Source organism: Oncorhynchus kisutch, linkage group LG16, assembly GCF_002021735.2.
Source record: "Oncorhynchus kisutch isolate 150728-3 linkage group LG16, Okis_V2, whole genome shotgun sequence".
Taxonomy (NCBI): domain Eukaryota; kingdom Metazoa; phylum Chordata; class Actinopteri; order Salmoniformes; family Salmonidae; genus Oncorhynchus; species Oncorhynchus kisutch.
The window spans coordinates 51053408-51066713 of NC_034189.2; the positions used below are offsets into that span (position 1 = coordinate 51053408).

At 42.7% G+C, this 13306-nt stretch overlaps 2 protein-coding genes across 6 annotated transcripts in view; both read right to left on the reverse strand.

Moving 5' to 3' along the window:
* Nucleotides 1–1346: 1346 nt before the first annotated feature.
* Nucleotides 1347–6163, reverse strand: LOC109884646 (uncharacterized). Of its 4 annotated transcripts, none has more exons than XM_031792878.1 (6): nt 5802–6163; nt 5096–5191; nt 4696–4994; nt 4209–4435; nt 2303–2354; nt 1347–2011 (listed from the first exon to the last, which is right to left on the reverse strand). In XM_031792878.1, exons 1-5 carry the CDS (start codon nt 5866–5868, stop codon nt 2339–2341), a joined length of 705 nt encoding a protein of 234 aa, XP_031648738.1. In that variant the 5' UTR covers nt 5869–6163; the 3' UTR covers nt 1347–2011; nt 2303–2338. The 4 variants fall into 4 exon arrangements, with proteins under 4 accessions (XP_031648738.1, XP_031648737.1, XP_031648736.1 ...); XM_031792877.1 differs by having other exon boundaries at nt 5084–5191; nt 5802–6162; XM_031792876.1 differs by lacking the exon at nt 2303–2354 and having other exon boundaries at nt 5802–6162.
* A 4889-nt stretch (nt 6164–11052) lies between these two features.
* LOC109890328 (filamin A-interacting protein 1-like) overlaps nt 11053–13306 on the reverse strand; it is a 79250-nt gene continuing 76996 nt past the window's right edge. The window contains exon 6 of one of the 2 annotated variants that reach the window (XM_031792879.1): nt 11053–12997. In XM_031792879.1, coding sequence (XP_031648739.1) covers nt 12791–12997 — 207 coding nt within the window. In that variant the 3' untranslated portion in view covers nt 11053–12790. The remainder of the gene's footprint in view (nt 12998–13306) is intronic. The other variant, XM_031792881.1, reaches the window with a different exon arrangement.

A 13306-nucleotide genomic window follows, 5' to 3' on the forward strand; every position in this document is an offset into this window, starting at 1 on the left:
AGAGCGCTCTCTCTATCCCCCCATCCCAGCTTCATACAACCAGCATGGCTGTCTTCATTGGGAACGCCAATTAGAGTTAAACTGAAATGTTCTGTTAGGAGGGTATTGTGATCAAGGTTGCAAACAATGGATAAATAGCCATGTCCACATGATTGCCTGTCAAACTGATTTATAAGGAATTCGTAAAGAAAATCCCCCCCATGCTCATCCCGATGTCATTATTTACTTCTTAAACCCTTAATTTACTTATTTCTTGGTTTAAAAAATGCTCCTCTAGACTTTACCACAGAGATATCTTATGAGATGGATTTAATGGAATTACATTGTGAAGGAACACAGAAGTGAAATAGCAGCAATGCTGCAGAGTACTTGGGTTATGTCTGAAAACACAAGCCACCAAATCCTTGCTTCCTCCGTCCTTACCTCAATATACTCCTCAAAGCAAATGAGGGTGCACTCCTGCTCCTCCCCAGAGCTTGGAGGAAACAAGGATTTAGGACAGCTAGGAACATTTTCAGACACTATTATGGACGCTGAGGAAACGAGAGAGTTCTGATAATTGAGCAGTTGCCAAGGACACTGATAACACACTGCAGAGATGGCAACACCCTCCTGTGTCCTGCGATGTACACTAATCACAGTGTTTGAGAGTGTGAACACAAGGCTTCATCTGCTGCAGGATAGAATCATCTTCCTTCAGATTGCGCTTCCAAAAAGCAATGAATGTTACTGCTAGAACTGGATGTACTGCCACACATCTGGTGATGAAGCTTTTCATGTAAGAGTGTAAACAAATTAGCGGGCAAGGCTAGATTTCATTCTCCTCATTCGTTCAGCATTAACCATTGGGTATTTCTGAATGCCAGTGTACTGTGCTGGGTTTAAACAGAGGTTGGTGCTCAGGATAAATCATGTAACATGGGCTCCACACAGTGGTGGCTCAGGGAAAAGGAAAATCAGACAGTCACTGAGTTAAGGGCAACCAACTATCGCAGCGCTCAGCAGAAAACATTGAGAAACATTCTGATGGAAATATATGAAGTTAATTAGAACATAATGTCCCAGTGACGTGCAGACTGAGGAATCATGAATAGAACTGACGTGTCGCTGTCCCACTTCTATTGCGAGGAAGTATCGCTAATGTTGATGAGATGTAGCAGTCAGTCAAAAGAAGAAGAAAATGTAATTCTCCTCACATGCTTGCACTGAACTTCTCCTCAATGAGACAAAATGCAAGGGGAGAACCGGCGAATTAATTCAGTGACAAAGCAGGTCTTCAATGTCTCAAAACGGTAAATCAGTGTCATGTGTTTTAGAGGAGACAAAACCAGAAATTCACAACAGAATGTTGAAAAAGTAGAATTTTATTAAATTAGATTCTATTTTATCAAAATGTCAAGTTTCCAGGATGAAGAAAACAGTGCAAAACAGTTACTTTAGACAAATATTTACAAAACAGGTAGCATTCAGCCAAGTTGAAAGAAGGCAGCTGTTTCATGTATCTTGCCATTTTTCAACACATCCACAAAAACATCCCCCACATAAAACATCTTGGTGAAAAGGACAGTTCATAATTTCTCTGACAGCATTTCTCATTTTAAAGGCAACTTCATAATTTCCTTATGATAACATTCAATAGTTCAATGGCAAAACACATTTTACAAAACAACTTAAATACAAAAAGCTTAAATTCATATTTTAAAAAAACAGCATAACAAAATGCATCAAAGCTTTCTTGTATTTACTGTAGGGAATACTGTAGGCAAGGCTAGGGGGAATAGCGCAACACAAGGCAAGGATACCAAACATAGTTGAATGGCAACCACTGATAGACGCTGTTCAATAGTGCAACCCCCTAGAGTTGGAAGCTGTGCTGATTGTTGTCAGCTGATCTTAGTGTTGGCCATTTCAGCGGGTGTTCATGGAACAAACCTGTGCTTCGCCGAGGCTTCTCTCCAGCTCCTGAATACAAGGAGAGATCAACTGACTGTGCAGCTGTGCCATTTTAAACCTGAAGGAAAGAGTTATAGAAAAGAGTTGAAAGGAGCAGTATTCCCACTGATTTCTCTTCACAGTTGGCAAGAAAAAGTATACGAACCCTTTGGAATTGGTCATCAAATTTGATTTAATCTTTATCCAAGTCACAACAATAGACAGTGTGCTTAAACTAATATACACATTGTATTTCTTGTCTATATTGAATACATCATTTAAAACATTCACAGTGTAGGTTAGGAAAAGTATGTGAACCCCTAGGCTAATGACTTCTCCAAAAGCAAATTGTTGTCAGGAGTTGGCTAACCTGGAGTCCGATCAATGAGACGATTGGAGATGTTGGTTAGTGCTGCCTTGTCCTATAAAAACACACAATTTGAGTTTGCGATTCACAAGAAGCATTGCCTGACGTGAACCATGCCTCAAACAAAATAGATAGAATACCTGAGATTAAGGATTGTTGACTTGCATAAAGGTGGAAAGGGTTACAAAAGTATCTCTAAAAGCCTTGATGTTCATCGGTCCATGGGAACACAAATTGTCTATAAATGAAGTGCAGCACTGTTGCTACTCTCACTTGGAGTGGCCGTCCTGCAATTATGACTTCAAGAGCACAGCGCAGAATGCTCAGTGAGGTTAAGAAGAATCAGCTAGACTTACAGAAATCTCTGCAACATGCTAATATCTCATCTGTTGATTTATCTACAATACGTAAAACAAGAATGGTGTTCATGGGAGGACACCACAGAAGAAGCTACCGCTGTCCAAAAAAACACATTGCTGCACATCTGAGGTTTGCAAAAGTGCACCTGGATGTTCCACAGCGCTACTGGCAAAATATTCTGTGGACAGATGAAGCTACAGTTGAGTTGTTTGGAAGGAACACACAACACTGTGTGGAGGGGGGAAAAAAGGCACAGCACACCAACATCAAAACCCCATCCCAACTGTAAAGTATGGTGGAGGGAGCGCCATGGTTTGGGGCTGCCTAGCTGCCTCAGGGACTGGACAGCTTGCTATTATCGACGGAAAAATTTATTAATTCCCAAGTTTTATCAAGACATTTTGCAGGAGAATTTTAGGCTCTGTCCACCAATTGAAGCTCAACAGAAGTTGGGTGATGCAACAGGACAATGACCCAAAACACAGAAGTAAAGCAACAGAATGGCTACAACAGTAGAAAATACAGCTTTGAGAGTCCTCACCTCAACCCGATTGAGATGCTGTGGCATGACCTCGAGAGCGCTTCACACCAGACATCAAGAATATTGCTGAACTGAAACAGTTTTATAAAGAGGAATGGTCCAAAATTCCTCCTGACCGTTGTGCAGGTCTGATCCGCAACTACAGAAAACATTTGGTTGAGGTCATTGCTGCCAAAGGGTCAACCAGTTAATAAATTCAAGGGTTCACATACTTTTTCCACCCTGCACTGTGAGTGTTTGTCTATTGTTGTGACCAAGATGAACATTTTATGACCAATTTATGCAGAAATCCAGGTATTTCCAAAGGGTTCACATACTTTTTCTTAACACTGTAGGTGTATTTTACTCCCGGTGGTTCCATTAGGAAAAAAGTTGTGCTGCTCAAATGTCCAAACATATTTCAATTTGCCAGACTGACACCAATGTGCAGTTTCTCTAGAGAAAAATCAGATCAAGCACAGGCTGGGCGATGTAGTAGGAGGTTGTAATTTCCAACAGGCCAAATTCTACATAGTTCTGCTCAGAAAACGTGGTGATTAACTACAATGAGCATAATCCATTTGTCCGGTCTGCGTTTTTACACGAGGTAATGAAACTACAATCCATAATGTTTCTAGGCGCACTGGTGTTTCTAAATTAGAATTCCAGGCCGCACAGCAGAATATTTAGGGGCATATGTGAGTAAAATGGTCACACTGTAGAGCCTTGAGCCAGTATCAGGTAATACAGTGTTGCAAGTTTGCTATTGCAAGATGTAAAAAGGTAACAGGCAGAGTTGACAGACTAGAGATACGATTAAAAAACAACCAGAACCAACCACCATGCATAGCCAAAGTGATTTTATAGAGCATATTTATTTTTCAAAATGTTTTTATTTATCTGGTTTTATGCATTTTTACCATCCAAACGCTGCCAATTCTCAGTCAACGGAAACAGTTTAAACTCAATACAGTGTTAACAATTCAAGCATGACCTGTGAAAAGGTTCCAAAGAAAGGAGGACTCTTACCTCCTGTGCAGCTCTATGGCTTTGCTGGGGTCTGGGCAGTAGTGCTGTAGAGCTGTGATGCAGTGTGCTGCCAGCATGCTGTAACACTGTTCCCTCACCAAGTTGTGGCTGCTGGTGTCCCACTGTGGCAGCTCACTGGTGTACCTCCACGCCACTAGGGCGTGCTCCAGAGCAGACTCCCACTCCTCGTTCTGCAGCAGCAGCTGACCCCACTCCTGGCAGGAAACCTGGGAGGAAAAAGACACGGTTCGTTAAAACACACCGCAGGTGATGCAGGTAGTACCAATCACCATGACAACCCAGAATTTCTAGCTATTAAACCATCTTAGAAGCACTTTAGTCAAACAATCAGCTTGAATAAAGTTAGTGTAAATCTTAAAAGAAGTATATTATTTACTGCAAGGAGATTCAACTTCAGGTCAATTACCTGAGTTATATTCACATAACGGCAACTTAAAGAGCATAAAACAAAAATGTTGATACTCACTTTAAACACCACCAGGTGTGGATATGCCTTTCTGTAACAGTGCGCGTCTCTGTTGGACCCCAGGCGTGAGTAGGGTATAGATCTGTAGACATTGGTCTTTTTCAGGTGCAAGTCCTCCTGTAACGGCTTCAGGTCTGTAGTGAGGGCTCTGGGCTCCTGCCTCTGCCCCTGTTCTACTAGGATGAAAGATCTTATGAGCTGCACAAGCTGCTGGTTGGACAAGGGTGTCTGGTCGTCTTCCATTCTCTCACTTTGGGCCTCACTCCGACTACTCCCTGTTTTGTATATGGCTGGGTCCACTGCAAAACATACACCACCGTATTGTCACAGGCCAACTAATATAAGACTAGAAACTGAATGACATGATCCATTTAATTTGCTTACTAACATGAATGCCCACGTTTTGAATTGCTGGTCAGGTTTCTGCCTCTAGAAGTGGTTGAGAATGGAGCTATGCGTGAACTTAGAACCTCCAGGTAGGACCTTCTCATTCGAGCTGCAAAAATAACATTTGGCATAACTTTAGAGTGCATTTGTGTCTACTAACGTTACAGGATCATAGTTAACCCAGTTACAATATTCTTCTAGTTGTACTAGAAAGGAAGGCAGATTCAATGTTTTGGTACTTGCATAAAACAAAAAATGGTAATGTCTTGCTGAATTAATAACTACAAACAGCTCACCCACAATCTTTATTACTTAGCTAAATGTCCAATATCAGCTCGTTAACGAGTTATAACTAGGTAAAGTTGTTAGCAAAGGCTAACAATAGGTACCATGTTGTGTCAATGCAATTGCTAACTCAAAGCTGACTAACTGGCTAGTTGCCCACACAAGTTAAAATGGACTTATTTCCAATATTAGCAAATTGACACAATTGGTTTGTTCAGACTCGGTGTTTTATTGGATCTTACTTTATTGGAGCTGACTTCATTGTTATGATTTAACATATTTAGAAAATAAGGTAGCCGCTACTTAGCCACATTTTTTCCTGGCGCGCGCTTACTTTACCAAGAACAGCTGTTGTGATGCCGCAGTGGAGGGAAATGTAGCTGGCTAGGCAGCTAACGTGACCTACTTTATGAAGTTGTTTAAGTCAGACGTACCTGCAATTTTCGGCTGTGGAGCTGGGATTTCCATCAGGGCACGTCTTGAGTGACACATAGTTGCCATATTAGATACTTTGGGTCAAAACGACAGACCTCTTGCAAAAAGTTTGCCAGTTATGTTGTTAGCTGTCTAGCTAGCTAGGAAACTGTCTAGTAGTGTGCAGCCAACAAACTGTGAAGGTTGTACTAATAACATGCAGCTACCGCATGCCAAGTACCTCAAATAAATGCCATAAAATTAAATAGCTGCTGACAAAACTTTGCAAGGCTGTTCTCCCGCGAATGTATGACAAAATACTGCCGCAAGAACTTAACGCGCGGACGTGGTTCATTACCCATCAACCTGATTGGTCAATGTAGAAACAGGCGCGTGCATTTTTATTGGCGAATGGGATCTTGAATAGCGCTGTGTTGAAATACCAAAAATAATAACTGCTTGAATGCAGTAGGCCGACACATGTACTGTTGGGAAATTGGATTTACGTATCCATTTGTGAAGTGGTTGAAGTCTGACATATCGGCATTTTTTGGCTGGAGGATAGTTAACTAGCTACTAGCTACTACTAACTAGCTACTACTATAGCAAAAAGACATAGACCTTGCAAACATTTGACCAGTTCTGTTGTGGGCGACCATTGATGCCCTTTCTTTTAATAACATACAGCTGCCAAGTAGCAAATAAATGGCAACAAATGTATTACGGTAATAGTCATTGCTATGAATTTAAAACATCTTCTGTTGGGTTTATCGGAGGTTGGCATCCAACGTTATGAAGTATTACCTCCACCCACTGTACTGGCCTCTTACGAAAAAAGATTGCAGTAAGAGTGCAGTATAAACTGGGTGGTTCGAGCCCTGAATGCTGATTGGCTGACAGCCGTGGTATATCAGACCGTATAACAGGCTTATGAAAAAAACATGTATTTCTACTGCTCTAATTAAGTTGGTATCTAGTTTATAATAGCAATAAGGCACCTCGGGGGTTTGTGATATATGGCCAATATACCAGAGGTGTGGACTCGAGTCACATTTATTTATTTTATTTCACCTTTATTTAACCAGGTAGGCAAGTTGAGAACAAGTTCATAACTTGGACTCGAGTCAGACTCGAGTCACAAATATGATTACTTGCAACTCGACTTTGACTTTAACACCAATGACTCGTGACTTAACTTGGACTTGAGCCTTTTGACTCGACCTGACTTGATACCCTCCCCAAGCCCAAATATGAAAAATTATGCTATTAAAAAAGGTGTGCAGCGCATCAACTCTTCATTTAACAGATTACAGTTTGAATCAGACAGCAGCCAATCAAGTTGTGCCAGCTGAGAAACAGTTGAGCGTGGCAGTGCAGAGGAACGTCGGCGGGTGAATTCAGATGGAGCCCTTGGAAAGATGATATCCAAAATTATTATTTTCGTATATAAAGACTACGCTGTATCAACAACAAACAGATTGCAACTTGCAAAACATGCAGGAAGAAAATTACAGACGGAGGCAACAATTTCCAACTTTGTTCAACATTTGAAGCTGCACAAAGAACGGTAAGTCGTGGCTCATATAGCCGACAGCTATATATAACTTTGCTAGTGTAGCATGTAGGCTAATGTAATGTTAAATCATTGAGCCTCCACACAGTCAGTCAGTGCGGGGAACATGATCATTGCACCCAAGATTGAGCTAAACTGGCCAGGCAGTTGGTAGCCTAAAGCCTGCCTGATGTTACTGCTGTTCCTAAAACCATTGACATACGTTAGCCTACTGTAACCACACACAGAGAGGGTGTGTGTGTGTGTGTGTTAAGGTTGGGCGGTGGCGCGGTGGTTAAGGGCGCTGTACTCCTGCGCCAGCTGCGCCACCAGAGACTCTGCGTTCGTTTGGCCGGTAGGGAAATCCTTGTCTCATCGCGCACCAGCGACTCCTGTGGCGGGCCGGGCGCAGTGCGCGCTAACCAAGGTTGCCAGGTGCACGGTTTTTCCTCTGACACATTGGTGCGGCTGGCTTCCGGGTTGGATGGCACTGTGTTTAGAAGCAGTGCGGCTTGGTTGGGTTGTGGAGGACGCATGACTTTCAACCTTCGTCTCTCCCGAGCCTGTACGGGAGTTGTAGCGATGAGATTAGAGTGCAGTATAACGGCAGTATGCAGCAAATACTGCATTCAAAATAACAATATTTTTATACTGCAGTAATTTTGCAGTGGAACTGCAGTTAGAGTGCAGTATAACTGCAGTTCAACTGCAGTACACTGCATTTATTCTGCAATTGCCACGTCCAAAATACCACAGTCGACTGCAGTTACTGCACTTTCACTGCAGTTTCATAAATTCAATCTTTATTTGTAAGGGGCCTGTGGGCCAGAAGAACTAAATCCTACCTGCCAGGCCCTTTTCTCTTAAAAAATATAACAAAATATTGGAGACTGTATATCTGCCACGCTGATCCTCAACACAGGGGCCCCTCATATGGGTGTATGCTCAGTCCCCTCCTGTACTCCCCATTCACCCCTGACTGCATGGCCAAGCACGACTCCAACACCATCATTAAGTTTGCAGACGACACAACAGTGGTAGGTCTGATCACCGACAACGATGAGACAGAGACCTGGCAGTGTGATGCCAGGATAACAAACCCTCCCTCAACGTGATTAAGACAAAGGAGGTGATTGTGGACTATAGAAAAAGGAGGACTGAGCACCCCCACCCCCAGAATGGGTGCCCCAACCCCCATTCTCATCAACGGGGCTGTAGTGGAGCAGGTTGAGAGTTTCAAGTTCCTTGGTGTCCACATCACGTACAAACAATTATTATTATTTTTTTTCACCTTTATTTAACCAGGTAGGCCAGTTGAGAACAAGTTCTCATTTACAACTGCGACCTGGCCAAGATAAAGCAAAGCAGTTCGACACATACAACAACACAGAGTTACACATGGAATAAACAAACATACAGTCAATAATACAGTAGAAAAATGCTATATACAGTGTGTGAAAATGAGGTAAGATAAGGGAGGTAAGGCAATAAATAGGCCATAGTGGCGAAGTAATTACAATATAGCAATTCAAGTTGGATGGACTATTTACAGATGTGCTATGTACAGGTGTAGTGATCTGTGAGCTGCTCTGACAGCTGGTGCTTAAAGTTAGTGAGAGAGATATGAGTCTCCAGCTTCAGTGATCATTGGCAGCAGAGAACTGGAAGGAAAGGCGGCTAAAGTAGGATTTGGCTTTGGGGGTAACCAGCGAAATATACCTGCTGGAGCGCGGGCTACGGGTGGGTGCTGCTATGGTGACCAGTGAGCTGAGATAAGGCGGTGCTTTACCTAGCAAATACTTGTAGATGACCTGGAGCCAGTGGGTTTGGCGACGAGTATGAAGCGAGGGCTAGCCAACGAGAGCATACAGGTCACAGTGGTGGATAGTATATGGGGCTTTGGTGACAAAACGGATGGCACTGTGATAGACTGCATGCAATTTGTTAAGTAGAGTGTTGGAGGCTATTTTGTAAATGACATCGCCGAAGTCGAGGATCGGTAGGTTTTCCGGGGGTATGTTTGGCAGCATGAGTGAAGGATGCTTTGTTGCAAAATTGGAAAGCCAATTCTAGATTTAATTTTGGATTGGAGATGCTTAATGTGAGTCTGGAAGGAGAGTTTACAGTCTAACCAGACACCTAGGTATTTGTAGTTGTCCACATATTCTAAGTCAGAATCGTCCAGAGTACTGATGCTTGACGGGCGGGCAGGTGCAGGCAGAGATCGGTTAAAGAGCATGCATTTAGTTTTGCTTGCATTTAAGAGCAGTTGGAGGCCACGGAAGGAGAGTTGTATGGCATTGAAGCTCGTCTGGAGGTTAGTTAACACAGTGTCCAAAGAAGGGCCAGAAGTATACAGAATGGTATTGTCTGCGTAGAGGTGGATCAGAGAATCACCAGCAGCAAGAGCGACATCATTGATGTATACAGAAAAGAGAGTCGGCCCGAGAATTGAACCGGGTGGCACGCCCATAGAGACTGCCAAAGGTCCGGACAATCATAGTTCAAACACACTAAGACAGTCATGAAGAGGGCACGACAACACCTATTCCCCCTTGGGAGACTGAAAAGATTTGGCAGGGGTTCTCAGATCCTCAAAAAGTTCTACAGCTGCACCATCGATAGCATCCTGACTGGTTGCATCACCGCCTGGTATGGAAACTGCTCGGCCTCCAACCGCAAGGCACAACAGAGGGTAGTGCATACGGCCCAGTACATCACTGGGGCCAAGCTTCCTGCCATCCAGGACCTCTATACCAGGCGGTATCAGAGGAAGACCCCATAAATTGCCAAGGACTCCAGCCACCCTAGTCATAGAATGATCTCTTTGCTCCCGCACAGCAAGCGGAACCGGAGTGCCAAGTCTAGGTCTAAACGGCTTCTTAACAGCTTCTACCCCCAAGCCATAAGACTCATGAACAGTTAATCAAATGGCTACCCAGACTATTTGCATTGTCCCCACCCCACCCCCCATTTTTACGCTGCTGCTCCTCTCTGTTTATTATCCATGCATAGTCACTTTACCTCTATCTACATGTACATTTTACCTCAATTACCTAACCGGTGCCCCCGCACATTGACTCTGTACCGGAACCGCCTGTATATAGCCTTGCTACTGTTATTTTATTGTTGCTCCATAATTATTTGTTATATTTCTATATTTCTTTCTTAAAACAGCATTGTTGGTTAAGGGCTTGTAAGTAAGCATTTCACTGTAAGATCTACCTACACCTGTTGTATTCGGCGCATGTAATAAATACAATTTGATTTGATTTTGTATCTAATGATGTTCTACTCAGAATGCTCTTTAAACTCAATTCCTCTACCCCCTTCTCCCTCATACTGGATCTCTATTTCCCTCTCAATACTGCCCACACTATCAGTACATGCGCAACTAACTCTGTTTCCTGGCAGTAATCACACCTTCCTGTGGTTGGTGACTAGAGGGAGCAGGTTAGCAGAGCATTTGAGCTAAACCTAACCCTTTTCCTAACCTTAATCTAAGTCTCCCAACCTACCACGTTAATTATCCTAACCTGCTGCGTAAATGATCCTAACCTGCTGGGTAAATTATCCTAACCCGCTTGGTAAATTATCCTAACCTGCTGGGTAAATTATCCTAACCTGCTGGGTAAATTATCCTAACCTGCTGGGTAAATTATCCTAACCTGCTGGGTAAATTATCCTAACCTGCCGGGTAAATTATCCTAACCTGCTGGGTAAATTATCCTAACCTGCTACGTTAATTGTCCTAACCTGCTGGCTAAATTATCCTAACCTGCTGGGTAAATTGTCCTAACCTGCCGGGTAAATTGTCCTAACCTGCTGGGTAAATTGTCCTAACCTGCCGGGTAAATTGTCCTAACCTGCCGGGTAAATTGTCCTAACCTGCCGGGTAAATTGTCCTAACCTGCTGGGTAAATTGTCCTAACCTGCCGGGTAAATTGTCCTAACCTGCCGGGTAAATTGTCCTAACCTGCCGGGTAAATTGTCCTAACCTGCCGGGTAAATTGTCCTAACCTGCCGGGTAAACCCATTCCTGTTGGATGCTTTCCTATCACATTTAAATGTCTTATTCAACCTGCAGTGTCCCACCCGTGGCCTTGTAAAGATGTCCTCCTCTCTTCTCTCTTCCTGCCGTCCTCCCCTCCCCAACTTTCCTCTGTACTTGGAATAGATCCCTGCCCTTAGTGTTGCTGTTCCACTGCTCCTGCCATCTCTGCACCACGACTGTCCTTACTCCCTTAAACCTCTTCCTTGCTAATCGGCATCTCCACATCCTCTCTCCTAAGGGCCTGTTTAGCCAGCACATCTACTTCCTCATTCCCTTCCCCCACCACACGGCTGGGAACAAATCCAAGCCTATCTGGATACCCATCTGTCTCACCCGGACATGAATTTGGAGTACCTCATATAACAGGTTGGAGGCTACTGCTAAGAAAACTTCACAGATAATCTGCATCTCCCGCAAAGAATGAACCACGCAGGTGTGGTTTTCTGATCACCTGACTGACCCATCAAAATTATTTGTCATCGTCGAAACAGGTGTGTGCTTTGCAATTGGAGGATCATTTACACAGTGGTGAAATTCTGTGATGGAATACTGTGAGAATTACCCATTTTTAAAAAACAATTATTAGCTTGCACAATTCATATTCCCACCAGATTGGGAGTTTTTTTTATGTCCCATATTTCAGGCAGAGCAAGCTGGGTTTCTTATATATAACATAACATGTAAATGTGTGTATATATATATATGTAGGTATAAAAACAATATTTATTGATAACCAATTAATAGTCTGATCATTACATTTCAGAGATCATCACTGAGGCGGTCACATTCAACATAAAATACCAATAATACACATGTACATTATTGAAACTGTTAATAGCATTCCTTTTTTTGGCCACTCATAGAATTAGACTAATTAAGTAGTGGATGTAAATTAGATAGGTCTACAGTTCATGTTTCAAGGGGACAATACACATTCATATTTTAATGGTATTAGTAAGAACAGTAGCCTGTGATATATATATATATATCATAATTGATCAATTACTGCAATTACTGCTCACCAGGGGTGCAACTGTAGTTTTAGAGGTGGGGGGACATGATATATATATTACATTTTTTATTTTTCCTACCCAACCACTCCGAGGCGTCCACATGGTCCTAAAGTACACCATTGCCTCGTTTTGTATCACATTCCAATTATAAAACTGGGGACATGTCCCCCCCCCCCCCCCCAGTAAAAGTTGTGCCCCTGCTGCTTACACAGACAGATCAGTGAATTTTTCTTTGTGAAACACGTATGCTAGTTAACCTAGGCCTACTCATCTTCCTATTTTGGTGTTTTCATTATCAATACCGAGGCACACAAAAGCAGAAGTCTTTGTAGCAACAGGAATACATCGTAATTGAGATCATAATGTGATGATACATCCAAGTGTGTGACGTTATATTCTAGTGGGGCGGTTGACCACATTTAGGTTGTTGGCTGCACTCTGAGTACCCTGTAGCGTCTTCTCTGAGGAGAGAGCTGTCTGGGGATGTCCTTTATTGCTCTGCCCTGGATTGACCGCACTGTTTGTTCCTTTTGTACCGTAGGCTTTAGGTTTGGGGATCCTGGTTGGACCTGGGCGTCGGAATGCTTCCAAGGGGATCTGAGAATAGACGGAGAGAAAAAAGGGATCAATATCCTTACGATATATAACTGTAGGTTGTTTATCAAACTGACCACAAGATGGTGCCAAATTATGTTTTTTGGCATACAGTAGCAAGTATCTAGCCATTTTTGACAAAACACATTACAAAATAAACCATTACATGCTTATTAAGACATGTACAGGCTCATGTATGTGTGCAGTATAACAAGTAGACTAATAAAACATTACTCTTTAAGTAAAGCTTTGACCATTTTTTCAACACAACCGACCTCTGTAAAGAATGGAACTAAAGAAATCCATGATTCC